Source organism: Hirundo rustica, chromosome 2, assembly GCF_015227805.2.
Source record: "Hirundo rustica isolate bHirRus1 chromosome 2, bHirRus1.pri.v3, whole genome shotgun sequence".
In the NCBI taxonomy this organism is placed as follows: Eukaryota; Metazoa; Chordata; class Aves; order Passeriformes; family Hirundinidae; genus Hirundo; species Hirundo rustica.
Genome location: NC_053451.1, coordinates 21,792,291 through 21,814,534, shown reverse-complemented (window position 1 = coordinate 21,814,534; position 22,244 = coordinate 21,792,291). Strand labels below are relative to the sequence as shown.

The 22,244-nt window shown below is 45.1% G+C and overlaps 1 protein-coding gene and 7 non-coding genes across 8 annotated transcripts; 4 read left to right on the top strand and 4 right to left on the bottom strand.

Annotated features, from left to right (window-relative positions):
• Positions 1 to 94: 94 nt before the first annotated feature.
• On the top strand, positions 95 to 17,835 carry TTF2 (transcription termination factor 2). Its single transcript, XM_040056427.1, has 23 exons — positions 95 to 142; positions 226 to 337; positions 528 to 614; positions 1,798 to 1,864; positions 2,329 to 3,273; positions 4,054 to 4,180; positions 5,035 to 5,217; positions 5,436 to 5,593; positions 6,416 to 6,497; positions 6,797 to 6,910; positions 7,517 to 7,667; positions 8,358 to 8,463; positions 9,379 to 9,569; positions 10,410 to 10,563; positions 11,343 to 11,434; positions 12,142 to 12,224; positions 12,674 to 12,813; positions 13,591 to 13,761; positions 14,362 to 14,420; positions 15,279 to 15,432; positions 15,538 to 15,620; positions 16,572 to 16,646; positions 17,474 to 17,835. Exons 1-23 carry the CDS (start codon positions 115 to 117, stop codon positions 17,616 to 17,618), a joined length of 3,507 nt encoding a protein of 1,168 aa, XP_039912361.1. The 5' UTR covers positions 95 to 114; the 3' UTR covers positions 17,619 to 17,835.
• A 908-nt stretch (positions 17,836 to 18,743) lies between these two features.
• Positions 18,744 to 18,826, top strand: TRNAL-CAG (transfer RNA leucine (anticodon CAG)). Its single transcript has one exon. It is a non-coding gene; the product is annotated as a tRNA-Leu (tRNA).
• A 300-nt stretch (positions 18,827 to 19,126) lies between these two features.
• On the top strand, positions 19,127 to 19,200 carry TRNAI-AAU (transfer RNA isoleucine (anticodon AAU)). The gene has a single exon. It is a non-coding gene; the product is annotated as a tRNA-Ile (tRNA).
• Positions 19,201 to 19,747: 547 nt separating this feature from the next.
• TRNAT-AGU (transfer RNA threonine (anticodon AGU)) lies at positions 19,748 to 19,821 on the bottom strand. Its single transcript has one exon. It is a non-coding gene; the product is annotated as a tRNA-Thr (tRNA).
• Positions 19,822 to 20,078: 257 nt separating this feature from the next.
• TRNAS-AGA (transfer RNA serine (anticodon AGA)) lies at positions 20,079 to 20,160 on the bottom strand. The gene has a single exon. It is a non-coding gene; the product is annotated as a tRNA-Ser (tRNA).
• A 228-nt stretch (positions 20,161 to 20,388) lies between these two features.
• TRNAI-AAU (transfer RNA isoleucine (anticodon AAU)) lies at positions 20,389 to 20,462 on the top strand. The gene has a single exon. It is a non-coding gene; the product is annotated as a tRNA-Ile (tRNA).
• Positions 20,463 to 20,692: 230 nt separating this feature from the next.
• TRNAH-GUG (transfer RNA histidin (anticodon GUG)) lies at positions 20,693 to 20,764 on the bottom strand. Its single transcript has one exon. It is a non-coding gene; the product is annotated as a tRNA-His (tRNA).
• Positions 20,765 to 20,906: 142 nt separating this feature from the next.
• Positions 20,907 to 20,978, bottom strand: TRNAD-GUC (transfer RNA aspartic acid (anticodon GUC)). Its single transcript has one exon. It is a non-coding gene; the product is annotated as a tRNA-Asp (tRNA).
• Positions 20,979 to 22,244: the final 1,266 nt, after the last annotated feature.

Genomic DNA, 22,244 nt, shown 5'->3' with positions numbered 1-22,244 from the left:
CGGCGATTGGCTGCTCCGCCCCGTGCCCCGCCCCTGCCCCGCGCTGATTGGTGGGAGCGCCGGCGCGGCGGGATTGGCCTGTTCAAAGGGTGGGCGCGGCCCTGCAGCCCGGTCATGGAGGCCGTGCCGTGCGCCGAGCACGGTGAGCGGCGGCCGGGGGTCGCCACGGGAGGAAGGGTGTGGGGGGACTCAGCCTGACCCGTTCCGCTCTTCTCCGCTCTGCAGGGTCCCTCTGCTTCCTGAAAACGGGCGTCCGCGATGGCCCCAACAAAGGGAAGAGCTTCTACGTGTGCGGGACGCAGGGCCCCGCTACCTGCGACTTCGTCCTCCCGGCGCCGTAGGTGCAGGGCGGGGGCGGCGGGAGGGGGACGATGGGACTGGGGGCGCACTTGGCTGTCCTGAGGGAGGTTCACTGCTGTGTCAGCAGTCGCCGGCTTGTTTTCTTACGTAGCCATCGTCTTGCGGTGGCAGTTTCCTGGGCGGTTCCTCTTGTCTGTATTCTCCCGCTCCTCCTTCCCTCCTTTTAGGATTCCTGCTTCTCACTGCTTGATCCATGAGGGTTGCGTGGTGGAGCTGCAAGTCCTGGTTCAGCAGCCTGACAGAGACGAATACCAGTAAGTTCCTCAAACGTTTTTAAAAACCGGATGTCTGCCTTCAAACGGGTGAAACCTCTGTTCCTTCTTCCTGCTTTATCCTATGTTCAGTGCTTAAAATAATCTTCTCGAACTGATTCTGACTAATGGTCGTTTAGTTTTTCTAGTTACACGTCAGAAAACGTGAATCTTGTGATTAAGTAGTTTTTCTGTAATGAGGGTTTAACATCCACCGAAGCTATACCTGTGTTCCATGGCAAAAGGAGAGTTCTTAGTGAAGTATCTCATTTTTATGGCATCTTTGAAAACTTACTTTGTAGGATGCTGCCTCTTAAAAAGAAAGACTGTTATTCTTAGGATCAGGAGGATCTTAGCTCTCTTTATTATATATGAGCAAGCAAGGGAGTTCAGCTACCAAAGTGGAAATGGGTTTATTGCGTATGTTGAAACATTTGGAATTGTTTAATGGTGACTGACTTGCGGTTTCCTTCTAAAATTGAAGAGGGTCATCGAGCTCTGAGGCCTTCACTTATCCTGTTTCCAAATGTTTGCCACTTTTATTAGCAGTTTCATACAATAGTATAAACCTGAGTAATCAGATAATGTTTATTTTTAACAGACTTGACTATGGCTCTGTAGCTGGGTCCATCCTACTACATCCAGCATCAAATTCACCAGTGTTAATTCTGATAAAGTTCTTGCAGGAGTCCTGCTTGGCTGCTAGGTTAAAAAAAGAAATCACATCCAAAGTGTTTCTGTCCCTGAGTTCCTATAAAGATGAGGTGGCCTGTGCAGTGTAACTAAAAGACGGGCTGTTTCCTTGCACCTTGAAATCATAAGATGCTTCTAAGACTCTAACCACAGAGTTTTTGCCTTAGCAGTTACTCTTCTATTGCTACCATAAAAAAACCAAAACACACACACACAACAACAACACCTCCCCCCCCCCCCAAAAAAAAAAACAAAAAATCCACATGGCAAAAAGAAGCGCCAAACCCTAGGAATCTTTATTCAGAGAACACTACTCTTATAAAAAGCTCTGTTGCCAGTGTTCATGGCCTTTTGTTATGCAAAGGTCTGAAATGTAAAGTACAGGTTAATAGAACTTGTCTATGACGGTTTTTTGTGCAAAGTACTTTTAAAAGAATGCTTAGAGCTTCTCTATTGGCTCCTGGAATTGAATCCTTGTTTTATGCCTTGGTAGGTTGTTTTACCGGTGCCTTAAGAGTAAGTCGAATGGGAAGAAATGGTGTGGAAGCGTCCCATGGCAGGTATGAGTGTTTTGTTTGTGTCCCAGTATTGCCTGATTCCACCATGATTTCTCACTCCATGTACCATAATCACCTTTGAAACTACTTAGTGGGGGAGTTTGTATTTTCCAGCTGAGAAGTGTATTGGGCACGATGTCCTCTAGATGAGACTTCTTTCTCCTAAGTTGTGTGAAGTGCTCACTAATCTTCAGTGTTAGAAGAAATTTGGATTTGATTCCTGTCTGTCCTCTTTTCTAGAGACTGTGCTACTGGGACTTGATCCCCAAAAAACAATGGGAGTGGCAAAGAAAGTAGAAAACCAGCTGTTTTGTTTTGGATTTCTTATGAAATATCCTGATGCTGTTAAAATGATAGGAAAGATGATCCTGATAGAGGATGAAGTCCTGCTTGAGGCGATCAGGTTTTGTTATTAATAGGCTTTAATCATTTTTACATTAGCATTTACTCTCATGTACATATTGCAGGATCCAAAAGGTACCAAAGTGTCAAAAGCCTTGGAATCCCAGCCCAGAACAGTACCTTTCTTCAATCCCACTAGCCAAAGAAATCCATTCAAAGTGCTGGACAAGAATTGTGAACCATCATGCTGGAAACAAATGAAGCAAAGAAATGGAGAGGAAAGTAAAGCAAAAGGAGTTAAAGCAGAGAATGAGATTGTGTTGGTGCCACATAAAGCAAAGAAATCAACCTCTGATTCTTCCACAGAGACAGTACCTCTAAAAGAACCTAAAAATGAAAAGAAGCCATCCAGAGGAAGCAAAAGTGACCCAGAACTTCAGGAGACTACAGTGTCTGAATCTAAACTTTGCCTTTCTGAGACCAGCAAAGGGAAAAATACACTTTCAGAGGAAGAGAAATACGGTGGCAGTGGCAAGGAATCCAAGAAGTCTTCTGATTGTGTGGACAAGGAGCAAGGCACAAGATCAAAACTCCTGCCACCGAGTCTTGGAAAGCAAAGTACAAGTACCAAGGCTCCAGGTGATGAGCAGCTTGGAGAAAAAAGCTGTAGGGATAAAGAAACAAGAGAGAAAGACTGCACTGGTCAGAAGAAGGGTGAAATGAAACAGGTGTCTAAGGAAGATGCCCCTTCCCCAGCAGGAGCACAGTCGGCATCGCAGTGTGCTGCCCTGAGGGGAGGGGCAGAGCTGCCAAGGGCACAACTCGGGCCAGGGCTGCCACAGCCTCCTGGTGAAGCCTCTGGTAGTGACAGTGATGAAGTACAATTTGTTTGTTCTTCATCGGGTAAAAGTAAACCTGAGAAATCCCTTGAGATTCCTTCAGGAAAATCAGGAAAGAGTGTTCAGGGGACATCTTTGCCTGGAGCAGCAGCGGCATCACATCACATGGAAGGACCCCAGGACCCTAAAGTACTTCATCATCATCTTGTAGTCCAGCTGAAACAGAAAAAGGTCATTTATTGCCCCTGTTATTTGGGGGGTTTATTCTATTTTCAGGGTGACTTCCCTTACTTGTATAGGTAGTACAGACTGGTTGTATTAAGCAGATACAAACCAATAATTACCTTTAAGGTAATACACTGTCGGCCTTTGGAGATGATCAGTTTTGACCCACCTGAGGTTGTGTCTTGTCTTTTACCCTGAAAGCAATTTCCATAAAATAAGAGTAGTGCACAGCCAGTTTAACCTTTGTGGGTAACATGGCTGTTTCTGATAGCCTCCCTTGGCTTTGTGCAGTAGGAGTGATCTAGCAATGAAAGCTCACACTAGGGTGAAATAAACTACCTGCCTTTTGCTTTTTTTTTTAATAATTGCCAATCACTATGTTTTACATTTTTTATTATGAGCCCCCCATTTGTCTAGAGTTCAGAACAGAAACTTGAATTAAAGTCAGAACTGTTGTTTGTGCAAGCACAGAAAGAAAGGTGCAAGTAGGTTAAAAGTTGTGGATGTTTTGAGAGTTATTAAGATTGACTCACCTGACTGCCTGTTTCATAAAAAGGAGTCCCTGTGTCCTTCCATATTTTTTTTAATGATTAGTTTATTTTCTGCTAAAAGACTTGTTTATTTGCACTGAATGGCACTTCAAAGCTTTTGGAGATTACAGAACAGTGTCAAAATACAAATTAAAATGGGATTAGATTAGTTAATTTTAAACTTCTGACCTGATGGTTCTGTGTTGGCAGAGTTTGGTAACCACACTCAGGTTTTGGTTTCTTTCTTTTTTTGCAGAGTACATTGGCTACAGCCAACATTCAGTTGCTGCCAGATAAAGGGGAACGGTTATTAAAGCAAGTGCAGGATTTGGAAGCTGCACTCAGTGCTCTTAACATTTCAACAGCAGATACTGGTGAAAAAGGTAGGGCTATTTTTTTTCTTTTTTTTTTTGCTCTAGAAGTTTACAAAACAGTTTGTCTTAAAGTACTTTTTAATATGGAGGGAATACAGCATAAACTTACATATGGGCTGTGGTCTGTAAAACATTTGTCTGCTGAGATTTACTGAAGATGAAAAGTGTTGATTGCAAAATATGTGTCTGGGAGCAGATGAATGGAACAACTCAAATGCTTCCTCTGTAATGTGGTGGCTTCCCAAGGGAGTTCCCTCCCACCATTAGGATCTAGGTTTCCAGCTTTGCCTATGTGACTGAGACAGGTATCTCTATGAGAATGTGCCAATGAAGTGCTAACTCCCTCTGCTGGATTATGGAACTGTGCTTTCATGTATGTTGTTGTCACTGAATATCCCAGTTACCAGATTCAAAATGAACAGCTTCCAGTGTGCCATTCCTGAGAGAGGAAAGCTCATGAGCACCCGGCCCATTTGTTTGTGGATGCTTTTATAGGTATTGTGTTCAAAATACTGACAAGAGAGATGTCTTCAAAATTAATAAACCATCGGGGAACAGGGTGCAAAACTGACAAAAACTGACCTTGTCTGCACTACTCTGATCACCGTTGCAGGGTTCACTGTGTTGCTGTAAACCACATACTGAGGCTGGAGCTCATTGCCTGTCATAGCAGCAGGCCAAGAGCACTGCTGGCAGCTGCAGTGGCTCAGGTGATGTGGTAATCTGCTGTTGAACTGGTGTCACCACTTGAGTGTTTTGCAAGCAGACTGTTGGGCAAAATGAAGGCTCTGCTCTGGGCTCTAGAGCAAGGCTCTGAGGTTCACTGTGCAACCTTTTCAGCCTGTGATTCCTTTCTCCTTAAGGGCAGGACAGCACAAGCAGCAGCTGCCATGAAGAATCTTTGCCTAACCCAGCTGGCAGGCCAGGTGGTACAAAGTTGATAACACCACTCCTGCTCCAGGATCCTACAGCAAAGGCCTCTGTAGGCTCACACAGTCACCCCTCGGCTGCTGCTACTTGGGGTTCCAGTGGCCAAAGTTTTGGATGTAAGTATAGAAAGACTTTGCCATTACAGAGAACACTGCTGAGTACTGTTTCTGAAATAATCCTGCAACTTCTGGATACATGTGACAATACGAGGACTGTTTTGTTACTGCATACTGTCCCTCAGGCATCTGCAGCCACTGAAGGCCATCTCTGAGGTGAAAGATCTGTTTGGGAAAGTTAGCTTTGTAAACATATCTCTGGTACTCTGTCTCTGCAGTGAGTGTTGGTGTGCAGAATCTGTATGGGGGAAGAATGACAGAAGATCGAATCAGGGCTGTACACAGTGCCACATTTGAGGCTATTAATCATATTCACAAATCTCTAGAATCCTGTCCAGCTGAGGAGACAGCAGCTGAAGATCCCTCTGGACTGAAGGTGGGTTGGCAAGGATGGAAGCTGTCATGCTGATGAATGAATCATAACCTCTGAGTGGTACCCTAGAGCATTCCTTCCTTCTTTGCCATACTTTACATCCTGCTGGAAGGAGATACTCTACATTCCATCTATGTTTGTATGTGACCAGCAGAACAGAGGTGTGAGGAACGGGCTGAGAACCTCATTGTTCATTCTTCCTGGTGGGCTATAAGAAATAATTGTTCAAAAGAGTGTTGCAGGTGAAGGAGTTTGTGCAATGTGATGCACTCCAGAGTAGTCAGTTCTGATCTGTTTGAGGTTATATGCAAGGTATGGGAACAAAGGCACATGCCTCTACAGGATGGTGCGTAGATGCCTATGTGTTGTGTCACGTGTCACATTGTCTTGGGACCTCTTCAGTGGTGGGGAAGGCCACTGAATGTCCTGTGATGATAGTACGTAGACCCTCTTCCTGTTTCAAGAGTCTGTGGGGGTCTTAGTGAGAAAAAGGGAAGTGCTCTCAATCCCTCTCCTTGACAGTGGTAGCTGTTGTAAGCAAGGTAGTCTGGGGTGAATTTTCCAGCTGAACAGGCCATCCTTATCTGCTCCCCGAGGCACTAGGCTGGTTAATTAGGAAACATTAGGAAGACTCATTTATGGTACTGCTGACCTCTGCCTTCAGAAGGTGTTTACCTTGGCCTGTCTGGAAGAGGAACAGGTAGGTAAAGTCCTTTTAGTAGGACTGTAGTAACACAGTTGAAAAGGATGATTGGTACAGGAAGCAGAAGCGTCTACATTTTGCCAGGTGTTTCCTTCAAATCCTCTGTCTCACTCACCCCTCAGGTCCCTCTGCTGCTGCACCAGAAACAGGCGCTCGCATGGCTCCTCTGGAGGGAGAGTCAGAGGCCGTGTGGAGGAATTCTGGGTGAGCAACAGAACGGCAAAGTGGGTTTTGTGGGACTGATCTATAGCAGCAGTTTTGCATGTAACTTACTTAGAGGCCAATAATTGGTTATTTTGTAGACATGTCAAAAGGGCTTGTTTTCTGTGCCCCAATACCAAGTACAAGTATTAACCAATTACTAAATCATACCCTGAAATTTTCATCTGCATATTTTTGATTTTTTTGGGTTCCCTGGGGCACTTTCTGTTGTAGTATTTCCCTCAGTGTAGATCCAAGATCCATCACTTCTGCAGGTGGTAACTTGCATGTGTTTTTTGCAGCGGATGACATGGGCTTGGGGAAGACTCTAACGATGATTGCTCTCATTCTGGCCCAGAAGCAGCTGAAGACAGAGAAAAGCAAGGAGACATTAGAAATATGGCTATCCAAAAATGGTACAGAGTTGTTTCCATCCTGCACTACATACATTATGATGAAGTGCCACTTATAATGCTTTAGGTATTATAGGTTAAGGGGTTGAAGAATATCCCACTGGATCTGTGCTCACTTTCCTTCTGCAGGAAAGTTTCCCTTGCCTAAACTGTATGTGCTTCCTTGCATGGCCTTTCTTTAGATCAGGGTCATTTTTGTCTCCCATTGGATGTGTAGGATTTTCAGACTCATTACTTTATATTGTTTGGGGATTTTTTTTTTATTGTTTTCCTTAAATAATGAAAGCCAACATATGCTGGGTTTGCAAAAGGTTTCGTAGTTTTTTAAACATGTGCATAGTTTTCACAGGGACTTCAAATAGTTACTACTCACCTCTCTGTAATTGATCTTCTTTCCACCTCTCCCCCAAAGATTATTTTTCTTATCCACAGACACTGGGGATGTTAGTGCTTTTTTAAAGAGTACTGCTTCTGTATCCACACTCTGTACTGTCTGTATCCTTGTTGAACTGGTTGGACACTCTTCTCAACTGCAAATTTCCAAAACTTTTGTCTTTGTTCTAGTCTAATATGAAGACACTGAAACCTGTCTGCAATATTTTCTTTCAGACTTCACTGTTATCCCTTCCCATGGCACTTTAGTCATATGTCCTGCATCCTTGATCCACCACTGGAAGAAAGAGATTGAGAGACGCGTGGCCTTTGGCAAACTGAGGGTCTATTTGTACCATGGGCCAAATCGAGACAGGCACGCGGAGGTGTAAGTGCTAATCCATAAATAAGACCAAGAAAAGCAAAATACTATGTAGCAAGAGACTGTGTTTATCAAAGTTGAAATTCAGTGGATGTAGAATGATGGGAGAACGTGAAGTATTGAAATGTGGAAGGTCCAGAAAGTCAGGCTGATGTGTGCTGTCGAGGTGTATTTAGTAAAACATTTATGGCCTGTGCCCATGCTCAGCGGTTCTGCTGGAGGCTTGTTGCTGCTTCTGATAGCAAAAAAAAAAAAGTGTATGTTCTCTAAAATATCTCTTGCTTGCAAAGATTGTCAGTGGCAGTTTCTTCCATGCTTGTGCTTTGTAGCTGTATTTTTTTTATCAGCTGTATGTATAGATCAGTGTATTTTCTAGACCTCTTCAGGCCATGCTGAGCAGTATTCCTGGATGCCAGGCTCTAAGCAGGGCTCATGCCGTGTGGTGTGCATTCTGGTCAGTGGGCTTTTACTGTCATCTTGAACTTTGTGTGTCTACTTCCAGTATCCATAAAATGGGGATGATGCATCTTTCCTGTCTTGACCGCACTGAAGCTCAGATTTCTGTAAAACTCAGCATTTCAGCTCCTGTAGCGCTGTGTTGTTCTTAAATGCATTCTTCAGCATGTATTTAGTCTCTCATGCAAAATGAATTCCTTATCTGTTCTTGCTCCTGATTACTACGTTCCCTTCATTCAGGCTTTCTGGATATGATGTTGTTGTCACAACCTACAGCATTCTTTCCAATGAGGTTCCCACAAGCAAAGAGGAGGGGGAAGTTGCTGCTCAGGACCATGATGTGGGGGTGAGAAGCCATAATGTCAACAGGGAATTGCCTTAAGGTTTTGTTCTGAGGTGTTGTTGCAAAGCATTGTTATTTCAAGTAGCACATTATATGTGCTACAGTGAGCAGAAGCTTGATATATTCACAATTTATCTGTTCTATAGAATTATAGAGTATGCTACATTGAATACAGTTGAAATGTCTTAAGAAGTAATTTTAAGAATGCAGTGATGAATCTCACTCTCCTTTTGAGGTGAAGGAGCAGTAGAATCTCCCATTTGATGTTCTTTGTTGCTTGAAGCACTAGTGTCACTCCAAACTACCAGAAACCTGTTGTTCTCAGGCCTTGGGTCAGTCTGAGCTGAGACTGAGGCAGCTTCCATGCTGCCTTGAGGAAACAGCAGTGTGCTGGCAGGGCTGTGAAAATAATGATGTGATTCTAAGTGCTGACTGAAATGCCTGCACAGTGTAGAGGAAGTCCCTTGCTGTCTCCTACCTCTATGCACAGCTCTAGATGTAACTCTTGAACAAAAAAAACAGGACTTGGAATTTCCTGAAACTTCTAGATGGCACCTATAAAACTATGAGAGATCAGAATAATTGTATGTGGTCCTTCATCTCAGCATAGCAACACTTTACTGCTATGAAACACCTTGAAGTAAGAACATTGTATGATAAAATGTTAAAAGCAAGAAAATGAGCAAAATAGGAGAAATTGTTATTGAGATCCGGCAGGTAAGTTAGTTTTTGGCTTATCAACTTTAAACATGGAGGCTTTAAGGAGATGTTTTATGGAGACCATTTCCTACATGACAATAAGAGTACAAACTGCTGCTGACTAACATCAGGAAAAGACTTGCTGGAAAAATGTGTTTGCTTGTGGCTCCTTGGAGAACATGGGTTTTGCTTCAGATTATAGTCTGCTTTCTCTTTCAGAGTGGATCATCTCGCTGTTCCCCTCTGCTCAGGGTAGCTTGGGCTCGAATTATATTGGATGAAGCTCACCATATTAAAAATCCACGGGTTCAAACCTCTATAGCTGTGTGCAAATTGAGAGCCAGTGCCAGGTGGGCTGTCACTGGGACGCCGATACAGAACAACTTGCTGGACATGTACTCTCTCCTCAGGTGAGCTGGCTGCACATGACCACATGGACAGGGATCCAGTCCCAGTAATTCTTCTCTGAGGAAGTGCTGAAGTTGTTTCTAAGTTTGAGATGTCTCGAAGATATGTGGAGTTACTAGGATTAGTTATATTAATACTTAGCACTGCATAGCAGTGTGGTTGAGGCACTGCACAAGGCTGACCATGTGCATGCTGTTGCATATAGCTTTCCTGCCTCCATGGACAACAAAGAGGAAATTACCTTTGTCTTCAGGATGAGTATGCAGAAAACCGATATTAATGAACAGTTAATTGCTGTTGTTTACCAAGGCAGCCTGGGAGAACCTTCTTGGAGTGCTGCGCTACAAGGGCATTGAAGTGAAAACTTTGGATTCTCTAAACAATGATAAACAGGTGCTCCTCATTGCTGAGGGGGCAAAGGTTACAAATGGTGTTTGAGAACCAGAGAGAACTTGAATTTGAAATTAATTTTGGATGATTGAAATTAATTGTCAAGTAAGAAGTTTGCTATTTTGAAATAACAGATGAATATGCTTTTTGGAAAGTGACTCTGTACCTTGATGTCCTTTGTTTGCTGGTGATGCTTGAAACATAATGGGCTAAGAGAAAGTGACGGGTACAGAATCAGAAACAGGTGCTTACAGTATTAGTGATGGTAGGACATCTAAGCAAACAAGTTATCACCACCATTACACTGGAAATGTCTTGCTGCTCCTTGGTCATGCAGTTACAGCATTTGGAAATGGTTTCTTTTGGTAGCAAGAACTTTGGTCCTGGTCACTCCAGAGTAAGTGAAGAACTCTTCTGCCCTTGGTGTGAAGTCTCCTTCCTTCCTTCCACAGGTTTCTACGTTGTTCTCCTTTTGATGAATACAAAGTGTGGAAGTACCAGGTAGATAACAACACAAGGAAGGGACGGGAGAGGCTAAGCCTCTTAACCAGGAGCCTCTTACTGCAGAGAACTAAGGACCAACTGGATTCTGCTGGCAAGCCCTTGGTAAGAACTTCACCCTCCAAAACTTATACCATCATCCCATTGTTTTCCCTGCAGCAGACAGTCAGTTATTTACATGTATAAATTTGTTAATGGGTGGGGTTTCCTATCTGCTGCAGTCTCTTGAGCAAGAGAAGCAAATGCCTGTGGGATGCTTTGGTTGCTTACCCAGAAAGCAGAATTGAAGAGAATAATGAAACCTTTTAGTTACAAATCACATGCAGACAAAAATATGCCGAGTAAGTGCATGTAGAAGGTCACTTAGTGGCAAGTTAGTCTAGATCACTGGACTAGCCTAGATCTCTGAGAACCCAAGCTGCCACATGTCAGATGGACCTAGTGTGTGCTGGAGCACTGGCTTTCTGCATTCCTTTTTACAAACAGTCTGTTGAATGGAGTATTAGGTCATAGGTGTGTCCTAAGCTTTTTAAAGGTATAGTTTTGGTGTGCTATCTGATTTTTGAATGGGGAAATAAGCTACTTTAACAACACAAAAATTAATCCCTCTGTGGTAGTTGTCAAGCGCTTCATACATAGTAGCTCATGCCCCTCCTTATTGGATGAGCTGGAATATTCAAGATTTTATTGTGTTAACCAGGCTCCTTGGAGGTCTGGGAGTGTCTGTGTTGTGTGACAACTGCATTAATACATACAGCTTCAGTGAACAAACAGCTGCCTTCTGAGACTTAGAGTGCTGTGTTTTATCTTGGATTGCTGGTGTTTGCAGTGCTCTCTAAGACTTTTGCACTACATATGTCTGATCCTGTGAATTTTCCCTTCAGGTATCTCTGCCCCAGCGTAGCACGAAGTTGCATCAGTTAAAACTTACAGCAGAGGAGCAATCTGTGTACAATGTTCTCTTTGCAAGATCCAAGTATGTATGTGGGTAGAGACAGGGTATTTTGTGGGCTTGTTTCTTATTGATATAGAAATCAAAAGAAAATTCACTTCAGATGAGGGGAGCTTTTGGATGAACTTCTGTTAATTCTTTCCCCTTCTGATTTATCTGTCTAGTGTGTTTGAAAATACATTGCTTGTTTGGGTAGTAGGTAAAGCTGATTTCTTTCCTCCCATATGTTCATGCCTCATATGAGCTTTGTATTCTAGCCTTACACTTAATCTCGCTGATTTCAAGACTCCAAAGACTTGGGGTTGCAGCAAGTAGTTCTTAAATGATGATGTGTGAGCACCTGTAAAGGAGAGAATTATAATCTTTGCTTTGTAATTTTTGTACAGTTAGAAATTATTCTGGCTTCTCCAGATAGCTGTAATGCAAGCCAGCATCACTCTGTGTTCTCCAGGCTCTTTCAGCAGTCTCACTGAAAAGAATTCTCCTTCATTTTGAAGATATATTTAAAGGTGTTCTCATACTCAAAAAGCAGACTTGCTTTCTCTTGTGATTCCCAAAATGCATCTTTGGTTTTGATCACACTCAAACAAAACTAGGGGGCTTTTTGTGATCGTTTTATGACTGAATGATTAATGAAACCTTCCTTACCTTAATGCATCATCAGCTTGCTAAGCTCATGTCCCTTTTGCCTTTTTGCTGTGAATCCCAGTGTCTTTGTCTTGTTTTTACAGGTCAACTCTACAATCCTACCTAAAAAGACAAGAGCAGAAAAATGAAGGCAGAGAGTATGATGGTGGTAACCCCTTTGAGAAAGGTTTGAGCATGCCCTCCCCTGAAAACGCTTGCAGAAGTGGCTCTTAAGTGCACAGTTCAGAAGGGGAAGAGACCTGGGCTCAGGACTTAGAAATTCTTTGGAAAATGCTCCCCTCATGTTACAAAGACAATGTGTGCTCTCACTGTGGCTCTGGGAAAATCTCTTAACCCTTCTGGTTCTAAAACTTCCTTTGAAATAAGGTCTAGTTGCTCAGATAACATGTCAGCATTAGTGTATGGTGTATCATACTCTGACTTGTGTTGTTACCTTATTTTTCTTTTTTTTTTTTTTTAATTAAAGTGGGGGTTGCTGACTTCCTATGTTAAATCAGGTGTTTGCTTGCCTGTTCATTCTTGACTCCTCTTCATGAACCTCTTCCTGGGGGTGGATGGACAATGCTCAAAAATGCCTCCAAGAGCTCTTGATGTTTTGTCTTCCTTCCTTGACAGTTGCACAAGAGTTTGGAGTCAGTCAAAAGGAATTTCTAGCAGGCTCACAAAGTGCCTCCCAGGTCTCAAGTACTGTCCATGTCTTGTCCATGCTCTTGAGGCTCCGTCAGTGCTGCTGCCATCTCTCCTTACTGAAAGTGGTAATTGCATTGTAGTAGTGGGGGGGGGGGGGGGGTTGTGGGGGGGGGGTTGTGGGGGTTTTTAAAGTGTTTATGCAAGTTAACAGACTTGGTAACACCTTTGTTTCTCTTAGCTATGAGAGTATGGACTGAGTCCATTTTGGGACTGTGTTTTAAAGCCCAAGATGTTTTAGATAGGCTTACCTTCTACTGGGGAGTTCCCAGCATGACTTATATGGGCAGCTGTATCTTTGGAAATACCTTTATTCAGATAAAAAGGGGACTAGAATTTTAATGGTAAAGAAGTGTTAATTTTAACCTAGCCTTGAAAAGTGCACAAGTGTAGCCTGTTTCAAGGGCTTGTGTGTTGGAGAGCTCTGTCAGTGCTTTGAGGTTGCCTTGCATGAAGCAGACTAATCTTTCAGGAGTTCTTGGCTCCGAACTGTATGTATATAGCAGCTGTAGAGAAAGTTCAGCTATTAGGGGAACAGGCAGGAATTTATGTTCTAACATCTGTAATCCTGCAGTTGTTAAATGCTGGGATGGGGGTGGTCTGAGGAGACTGGACCACAGGAAATGGCTGAGCTCACGTGCTTTCCATACATTGCCCCTTTTGGGGCAGAATAAAGGTCCAAGGGGACTGTTTGATCCAGTGGTGTTTCTTAATTGTTCTGTCTTCATATTGCATGGCATTCTTCGAACTCAGTGTCCTCAGCAGATACTGTGCTGGCTGGATCAGTACTGAATTTGATCTCAGGCTTGACTGTGATCCCTTATTGTTTTGTTTTCTTCCCACAGGCTCTGGATCAAGTTAACTTGAACAGCGAAGGCCTTGCACTCTCCATTGAGGAACAGCTTGGTGCTTTGACACTGTCTGAGCTCCAGACCCCTGATGCCAAATCAACAGTGTACCTCAATGGCACAGCTTTTCAAACAGATCTCTTTGACATCAATAGGGAAAGCACCAAGGTATTCTGGTTGTGGCACTCTTAACCTTCCTCGAGAAGCTTGGATTTCAGCACTTTGCCCCTTGAATGGCTCATGAATTGTCACACCTTGGTAATTGCAGGTCAGGTTACACTGCCAGTTGAGATGAAATCAGATGAGTAGGATAGATGATAGTCTGCTGAACCCCTTCTGGGAAGGCTCCAACTTCTCACATGTTGAGAGGTACTTCTAGTAAAGCTGTGAAAATGTGACTACTGAAAAACTAAGTGAAAATCTTAAGCAGTGGATTCCCAGAAGCTCAGAAGAGCTTGCATGTGAGACCATGGTGCTTATGATGAGATAGAAAAAAGGGATGGCAATAAGAGGCGAGGTTGCAATAACTTCTCACAGGAAGGTTTGACTCTGTAAGACAGGCTTGTATGATTTGGTTTTCTGGCTCTGTTTTTTATGGCAGGAGTGTTCTTAGCAATGACTATTAAAATCTCTTCAAATTCTAAGCACAGAAGAAATTCCAGTTGAAAAGCTATTCTGGTTACTTTCTACTTTTAACAAAGAATATCCAAGCATGAGTTGGCTTATGAGAGCAAGCAGACTAATGTTTTGGATTTTTTTTTCCTGCAGATAGCTCAACTCTTGGCTGAACTGAAAACTATTGAGAGTTACTCAGAGCCTCAGAAAAGGTTAGCAAGCATGTCCTTTTCTTTAGTCATAGTGGTTGAGAGAAGCACACTGTTTCTTGACAACAGCAGAAACAGCTTAAAATAATTGAATACAAAACTCATGGTATGGTAAAATGGTGACTGTACTGCAGTAGTTGAACACAAGTGTTGAGAAAAAAAAGATCGAAGACAAAAGAGGGGAGTTTAAGATACAGGTATTTGTAAACAGAAGGGAATGTGTGAGAAATCTCAGGCCTTGAGGCCCAGGAAGACTATTCTCCAGAAACAGGATTGGGAATAGTTTGGTTGTAATGAGAAGTATTTGCCTACCCCACAACCCCAAAATGTGGAGGACTAAAGTAGAGATTAAAACTGAACCTATTAGAGGTAAGGAATGCACTGATCAGAGGACTTAGGGAAAGCTTGTCTCTAGCCTTTTCCAAAAGGCATTCCCATCATAAGAAAAGGAGCACCAACATTGCTTTTGTTCCCTTTCAAGAAACTATCAAACAAATTACTGCCTCATAAACTGCTTAGCCCAAGAAATTGGGGAGTGAGAGGCTATGGTGAGTCTAAATTTGGTGTTGCTGCAGTGTTTTGCAGAAAGAGCTGTGTTGGAACTCAGGTTTGTGGTTGGGAGGTGGAATGTAAAATCCAAAAATAGAGGTGAAAGTTATAGACTTAATTTATGTGAAGTTTATTGGGTATTGGCCTTCCACAGCAAGATCACTATCACTATCACTACACCTCTATTTCTGAAATGGGAAGGGGCTGGGCTGCAGCCTGGATTGTTGCAGCCCCTTGGGTGAGACACTGTGATGACCAAACTTGCAGTACAGAGAGAGCTGGTTGTGAACTAACTCCCTGTTCTCTCTCCAGCGTGGTTGTCTCGCAGTGGACGAGCATGCTCAAAGTTGTGGCTGTGCACCTGCAGCGCCTGGGGCTCAAGTACGCCACAGTGGATGGCTCTGTCAATCCCAAACAGAGGATGGATGTGGTGGAAGAGTTCAATAACAATCCCAAAGGGCCCCAGGTATGCATTCAGGGCAGGGAAGCAGTTCCTAGCACTGCTATGAGCAGCTGTGATGTCTGACTGTGACTGTAAACAGGTTCCTTAATGCTCTTTTGGCCTTTGAAGGTGATGTTGGTCTCGTTGCTGGCTGGAGGCGTTGGCCTGAACTTGACTGGAGGAAACCATCTCTTTCTCCTTGACATGCACTGGTAAAGGGAAATACAAATTCCATCTTGGAGAGCATACATAGGGCGTGCTGCTTGCTTTCTCACTGCATGTATTGTAATGTCTGCAGCTGGGTTTGGAGGGAGGTGTTTAGCTTACAGTAGGGGTTAGTGGTTAGTTGTGGAAAAGTGTTTTTACAATGGCCTTCATCCAAGATACTGATTTGTCGATCCAGTGCTTACTGCCCTGAAATACAGTTCTCTAGGGGCAAGAAAAAATAGAGGAATATGACAGCAATCCAAAGAAGCAGGCATGCAGCTCTGTATCACAAAAGGCTACCAGGAATTTAGCAGTCCCTGGCTTAATTTTTTGGAGTAATGCCTGCAGGCAGTTTGGCTTGAAACAAATCAATGGCGTTGAGCAGAGTCATTAACTGGGCACAGCTGGGTTACCTTTGGGTTTTACATATGAAAAGAGTGTGTGCAAGCTCCTGATATTTGTGTTGTCTCATCAAAGTCGGAATTGCAGGTTTTTTAAACTAAATGTTACTCATGAGAACTCAAGAAGCAAACTAGTGTACCTCGTACAAAACCAGCTGCTGAACAGTAGCATTAAGGAGATGATTCTACAATATGGAAGTTACACCAATTTTTTTCCAATTCCCTGTAATTTTGTCAGATGGACCTATCTCTAATGTTAATATTCCTGAGTGATGGCCTCTTTCACTGGGGTTTGCCTTTTTGCTTCACTCTTTGCTCACCACCACCTCAGCTTTTTCTGAGTAGCAGCTGTTGGCCAGGCTTGGAGCTACATGGTCTCAGTCATTCAGTTAGCTCTGTGTGGAACCCTGGGCAAAGGGAAATACAGTCAGCATGAAAGCTGGCCATCAAGCTGGTAAAACTAAGGTAGCCTGGGAGCAGTTTTAGTTCTACAGAGGAAGAAAACAGGATTTCCTGAAGGGAGAAAAATGATTTTTTTTTTTAATTACCTTGTAGGAATCCTGCTCTGGAGGACCAGGCATGTGACCGCATTTACCGTGTGGGGCAGCAGAAGGATGTGGTGATACACAGGTCAGCATTTCACTTAGCAGAATGAGGAGCTGCTGCTTATATACTATGTGTCTTTAATCAGTGAGACAAGACCTTGGTTTCTCTACTTAGAGCTAGACACAAGGTCTGACAGTGGCACTGAGGTAAAAACGTTTTCATGTGTTCTATGTGGCACTTGCACCCGTGTTGCTGTCATGACAGCGAGCAAGGGTTTCTTATTTTTCAGCCTGTGGATTATTTGGAATGTCCTGTTCGTTAGTTTGGGTGCCAAACCATTTCTCTTAATTAAGTGGGGATTTTTTCACTGTGATCCCTAAGCCTGAACCTTTCTAATATCAGTGATAAAAAACACATAAAGCACTTCTAATAAGTGGCAAACTTGACTTTTACAAATAGCATCTGTAAGTACTGAAAGACTAACTTAATTATTAAAAATGCACAGCACATTCAAAGACTAGAATCGAAAATGTTATTTTGGGTACAGTGTTATTTCTATAATAGGTGCCATCAGTTTTCAAGCCATAATTACAGGATTTTGTCACAGAATTCCTGTTACTTCAGATGACCAAGTTTGAGGCCCGAAGTGCATCAGATTTACTTTTGAAAAGTTATCATGGTTGGATATGAGGACAGCTGGTTTCTGTTCAGAGATTGTCTCGGTTTGAGACAAGTTAGGAGGAAAAGAACTTTGTCAGTTGCATAATTGGGTAATTATTGATTTCTAAGTAAAATGCATATTTTGAAATTTACTGGGGAAGTGTCTATATAACACTGACACTTTTTTCGTAGCACTTGAGATGGTGTGGCTTTGTCTTTTTTAATTTTTTGGTTTTTCTTTTTTGTTTTAGGTTTGTCTGTGAAGGAACGGTAGAAGAAAAGATCATGCAACTCCAGAAGAGAAAAAAAGGTCTTGCCCAGCAGGTTCTGTCAGGCAAAGGAGAGACTTTCACTAAGCTTACTCTGGCTGACCTCAAAGTTCTCTTTGGCATCTAATTATCATTTGCAATATCCAACAGAAAGTAATTTATACCTCTGAGTAACTGTGCAGATTTCAACATAAGGCTTCTGTTTTGAGGTGTTCATGTATTTTGAACAAACAACTACGTTTTTATAACTGTTCTGGAAAGTTATCAACTTCAATTACTAGTTTTAATATTGATGTGTATCCAAAGGTTAATAAAATTTTAAGTTAGTTGTTTTGAAACAAAAATGGTTATTGGTTTTTTATGAATGCCTGCTAGTTAGAAAACTTTACTTTTCCAGGACAGGAGATGCACAGGCATAAGTGAAACAAGAACAAGGGAGACAAAAATGAGGTAGGGAAGTTCAGAGGGGTTGTGTGGTGGGGTTGTGTGGGCACAAAGAAAGGGGGGGGTGGGGAAGAAGAGCACTATTCTGTGAGAAGACTATATAAATTTTAGAATTGTAAGTAACAAAACTAAGGAAGGACTTAGAAGAATATTTCACTTTCTCCTTTGTTCTTGAGGACTTTTTCTACCCTGTTCAAAATATTACTGAAGCAGGGACCTAGATTTGTTATGTTTCTGAGACAGAACCTGAGTTCTTAATTGTGGGGATTTTTTTCTGAGTATTAGTTTTGATGAGATTCTGATGTTAAAGGTCTAGCACTTACCTTTCAGCTGCTATCTCATGAACAGATGAATTTCTGCTGCGAAGTGATCTGTATGTGTGGTTTTGGTACTCAGATAATTTTACAGGAATAATAAGTGACTTTGGTTTGCACGGTTACCTACACAGGTGAGCAAATCTGTATCTCTAATGTCAGTCCAGGTCTCTGGACTGCTCTAATGTAAGCATGTCTTTGTAACCCAAAAATCCTTGGTCTCTTATGGAGGGCTGAGAGCAGCCTTCACCTGTGGTCACTGAGGGGTGACAGGGAGAGCAGGTGCTGCTGCTGAGTGCTGTTTCAGGGTGGTCTGTCAGGGGTGTTTAGGCAGTGCCTGGAGCCTGTAAGGAGCAGCTGTGCTGCCCTGGCACCGCTCTGCTGCTGCCCGGTCTGTTCAGGTGCTATAAACAAGGCATTTATGCCATGTGGAGCTTGTGGCACTCCGGGATGCGGGGGGACCGAATGGGGCCGGCTGGGAAACTCACCCAGCGGTCAGGATGGCCGAGCGGTCTAAGGCGCTGCGTTCAGGTCGCAGTCTCCCCTGGAGGCGTGGGTTCGAATCCCACTCCTGACATCCCCTTTTCTTTCTGCCTGTGTCCCTTGCGGTGTTGTTTTGATGCGTGGTCCTGCCGGACGCGGGTCGGCGCGGACGGGCCGCCATCCCTGCGCCGCCGCGGGTGGGTGGGCGGACGAAAGAGGGAAGCGCGCCAGGAACACGGGTGGTGCCCACGCATTTTAACCTCCGTTGGGCGCAGGCGATGCCGTCGGCGATCGGCTCGGACGTGATCGGCGCGATGACGGCCGTGTGTGTCGCATGAGCCCCGCCCTGGCTGCAGTCCGACATGTGCAATGCCGGTAGATGCAGCCACGGACGGGCCGGTTAGCTCAGTTGGTTAGAGCGTGGTGCTAATAACGCCAAGGTCGCGGGTTCGATCCCCGTACGGGCCAGTTCCTTTTTGGGCCTCCCATTTTGGGGGCTACTGATGCGGCTTCTTCCCACACTCCTGGGGCCGATCAGCAGAAGGGAGGCCGAGAGAACCCGCCCTTTTGGAGGCGCCCACACCTTGCCGTGATCGCCTACAGCGCCGGGTGAAAGCCTCCGCCGCTGGAGTTCCGATTCGATCAGTCAGGGCTGCTTCTTGGGCGGGGACGGTGTCCAGCCGGACGTGAGGAAGCGAGGGGCTGAAGGAAAGGCGTCGCCCAGCGCTGACCTGTCAGGGGCGGTCTCCGCAGGAAGGCACAGCCCGATTTCCGCTACGGAACGACACGGGCCGAGACCCCGCTCCGCGGCAGAAGACGCAGGGAGACACCCCCCCCCCCTCAGTCTCGGCGGGGAAATGAGCAAAACGATTGGCGCCCCGCCCAGCTTACCCCGCTACCCAGACACACGGGCCGCGCTGGGCTGCTGCGGGCACGGCAAGAGCCGGAAGAAGCCGGGCCAGGGAACAGCGGCGGCTCCCCCAAAATGAACCTGCGGGAAGGCCGGGGATAGCCCAGGCACCGCTGGGATTCGAACCCAGGATCTCCTGTTTACTAGACAGGCGCTTTAACCAACTAAGCCACGGCGCCGGGCGGGCCGCAGGCAGCCCCGCCTTGCCCTGCCCAAAAGGGCGGGGGCGCTCCCGGGGGTATTTCTTCCTTCCCTGCTGGAGGGTCTCTGTTCCGAGATGGGCCCTCGGGGAGAGCCTCCCAATTCCCGCCTTTTCTTTATTTCTTAGTGGTGAAAATTTAATCGTGTCCAGGGAAAAAAAAAATTACCAGGCAAACAGCGAGCGGATTTGGGACACCGGAGAGAGAAGAAACATTGCGAAGGAAAAGAAACTCCTCGTAGTCGGCAGGATTCGAACCTGCGCGGGGTGACCCCAATGGATTTCTAGTCCATCGCCTTAACCACTCGGCCACGACTACCGGATGCATGTCTATTTTGGTTTCCTGTGTTTCCCCGCCCGGGCGGCGGCTCCGCCCCCTCACCTTTTCCAGCGCTTCCCTTCGGTGCGTTCCCGACTCGGCTCCGCCCGCACCGAGGGGCGCCGGGATTTGTGCGCGGGTCCAGAGCGGGCGCGCACGCCCCGCGAGGGGGCGGGCCGAGCTTGCTGATAGGCTGTGGTGAGACCCCATGAGAACAGGCGCACGGCGGGCCGGTTAGCTCAGTTGGTTAGAGCGTGGTGCTAATAACGCCAAGGTCGCGGGTTCGATCCCCGTACGGGCCAGCGGGCGTTTTTGGTTTTTGGAATTTTTTTTTTTTTTTCCCCCCCTGTTTAATTTTTCTTGCCGTTTCAGCGTTCTCGGTTTCAAACCACTCCCGCCCAGGGACGGCTCCCGGGCGTACCCACCCTGCAGCCGGGGCCGGAAGGACCAAAGTCACCTCGCAGCGTCCCGGCTGATGCGACCGCAGACAGTGACGGCGAAAGGCAGGAAGAAAAAAAAAAAGGTATATTCCTGCCGTGACTCGGATTCGAACCGAGGTTGCTGCGGCCACAACGCAGAGTACTGACCACTATACGATCACGGCCGCCCAACGCCCGGCGCCACCGCCGCGGACGCCGCCTCCTACCTCCGGCGCACCCCCCCAGCCATGTTCCCGGTGGTAAGGGGATAGATGGGAATCTCACCGGAGAAAAGTAAAGCGGCGATGCGCAAAACGGCACGACCGCCTCCCCGTCGGGGAATCGAACCCCGGTCTCCCGCGTGACAGGCGGGGATACTCACCACTATACTAACGAGGAGCGCGCTGAACACAATACGCCGGGATCGGCCGAAAAGGCGGGAAGTGCCTGAGGCAAATGGCCGCGGCCGGGGCGCCCTCAGGGAGCCGCCCGCGCTGCCGCGCCCGAGCGGGCACGAAGGGAGATCCCCCCGGAGCTCTGGTAACTACCTGCGGCCCGAGACCTCCTGCGTTTGCCTCGCTCGGAGCTTGAACACGAGGTTTACAGTGAGTCCCGCCTCACGGAGCGGATTTGAAGGGTGTGGCTGACACGGAAACCCATCCCCTGACCCCCAAATCCATCAACCTGTTGTCTGCGGTCTGGTAATTCATGAGAGGCGTGGTTTGCCTGGTGGTTTGCGTTCAGAACTTCTAGAATAGTCTCCCAAGGGTAGCTGGGTTTTCCTTGATAAAAAGGCAGCAAAGGGGGCACTGTGTAATCGGTTTCCCATAAAGTAACCAAAAAAGGGGGAGGTGGGGATAACAATTTAAAATACGATTTCCTGTAGCGTTACACAGTCTGGGGGGGATCAGGAACCCGCAGAAAGCTGTTCATCAGGAGCTGGCGTTTTTAAGGCACTTTGGTGACCAGTTTCTTCTGCCATGTGCACGCGTCGTTCTGCTCCACCTGTCGCCGAAAGCGTCGGGATAAATCAAACACTAGATTTATATAATATTTTATATTGGAAATAAGGCATTGCTTTATTCACTGCGCCGACGTGCATGGGTATAGCTCTGCCTAGATGCAGGGCCACTTTCAAAACTTTTCACTTAATTATACATTTTTATCAGATGGAGGAATTAATGTCCATTGGTTATAAACGATATCATTCTTTTTATTAAACAGTATTCTATGTCCTGTTGGTTATTGATTTCTCATGATGCACATTTTCAGACTTTTTACTATCTTTTTCCCTGATAAGGTGTTTTCCAGTGCAAATGCTGAATTGTGTTTGTTAGTGTCTTCTTTACCTTCTGGTTTCTGCAGCATGTCTTAGGAGGCTATAAATTCTGCATTCCAGGTGTCCAGTTTTCAGCAGTACCTCTCACTCCCAAGGCTTTGTTCACTGAAGCTCATCAGGGTTAGTTTAGCAAAACTTAAAAAGTTGGTGATTTTCCCAATCTCTTCTAACAATAGCAGTCAGTTAAAAACAACTTTGCTGCTTGCTGTTTAAAATGAAAAATCACACTGTTTATGAGTAGTACACTCCTTATGATTGATTAAAAACAATTAATTAAAAAGTTAATTAAACCCATTATATGGTAGAAAGGTTCTTGGCTAAACTGA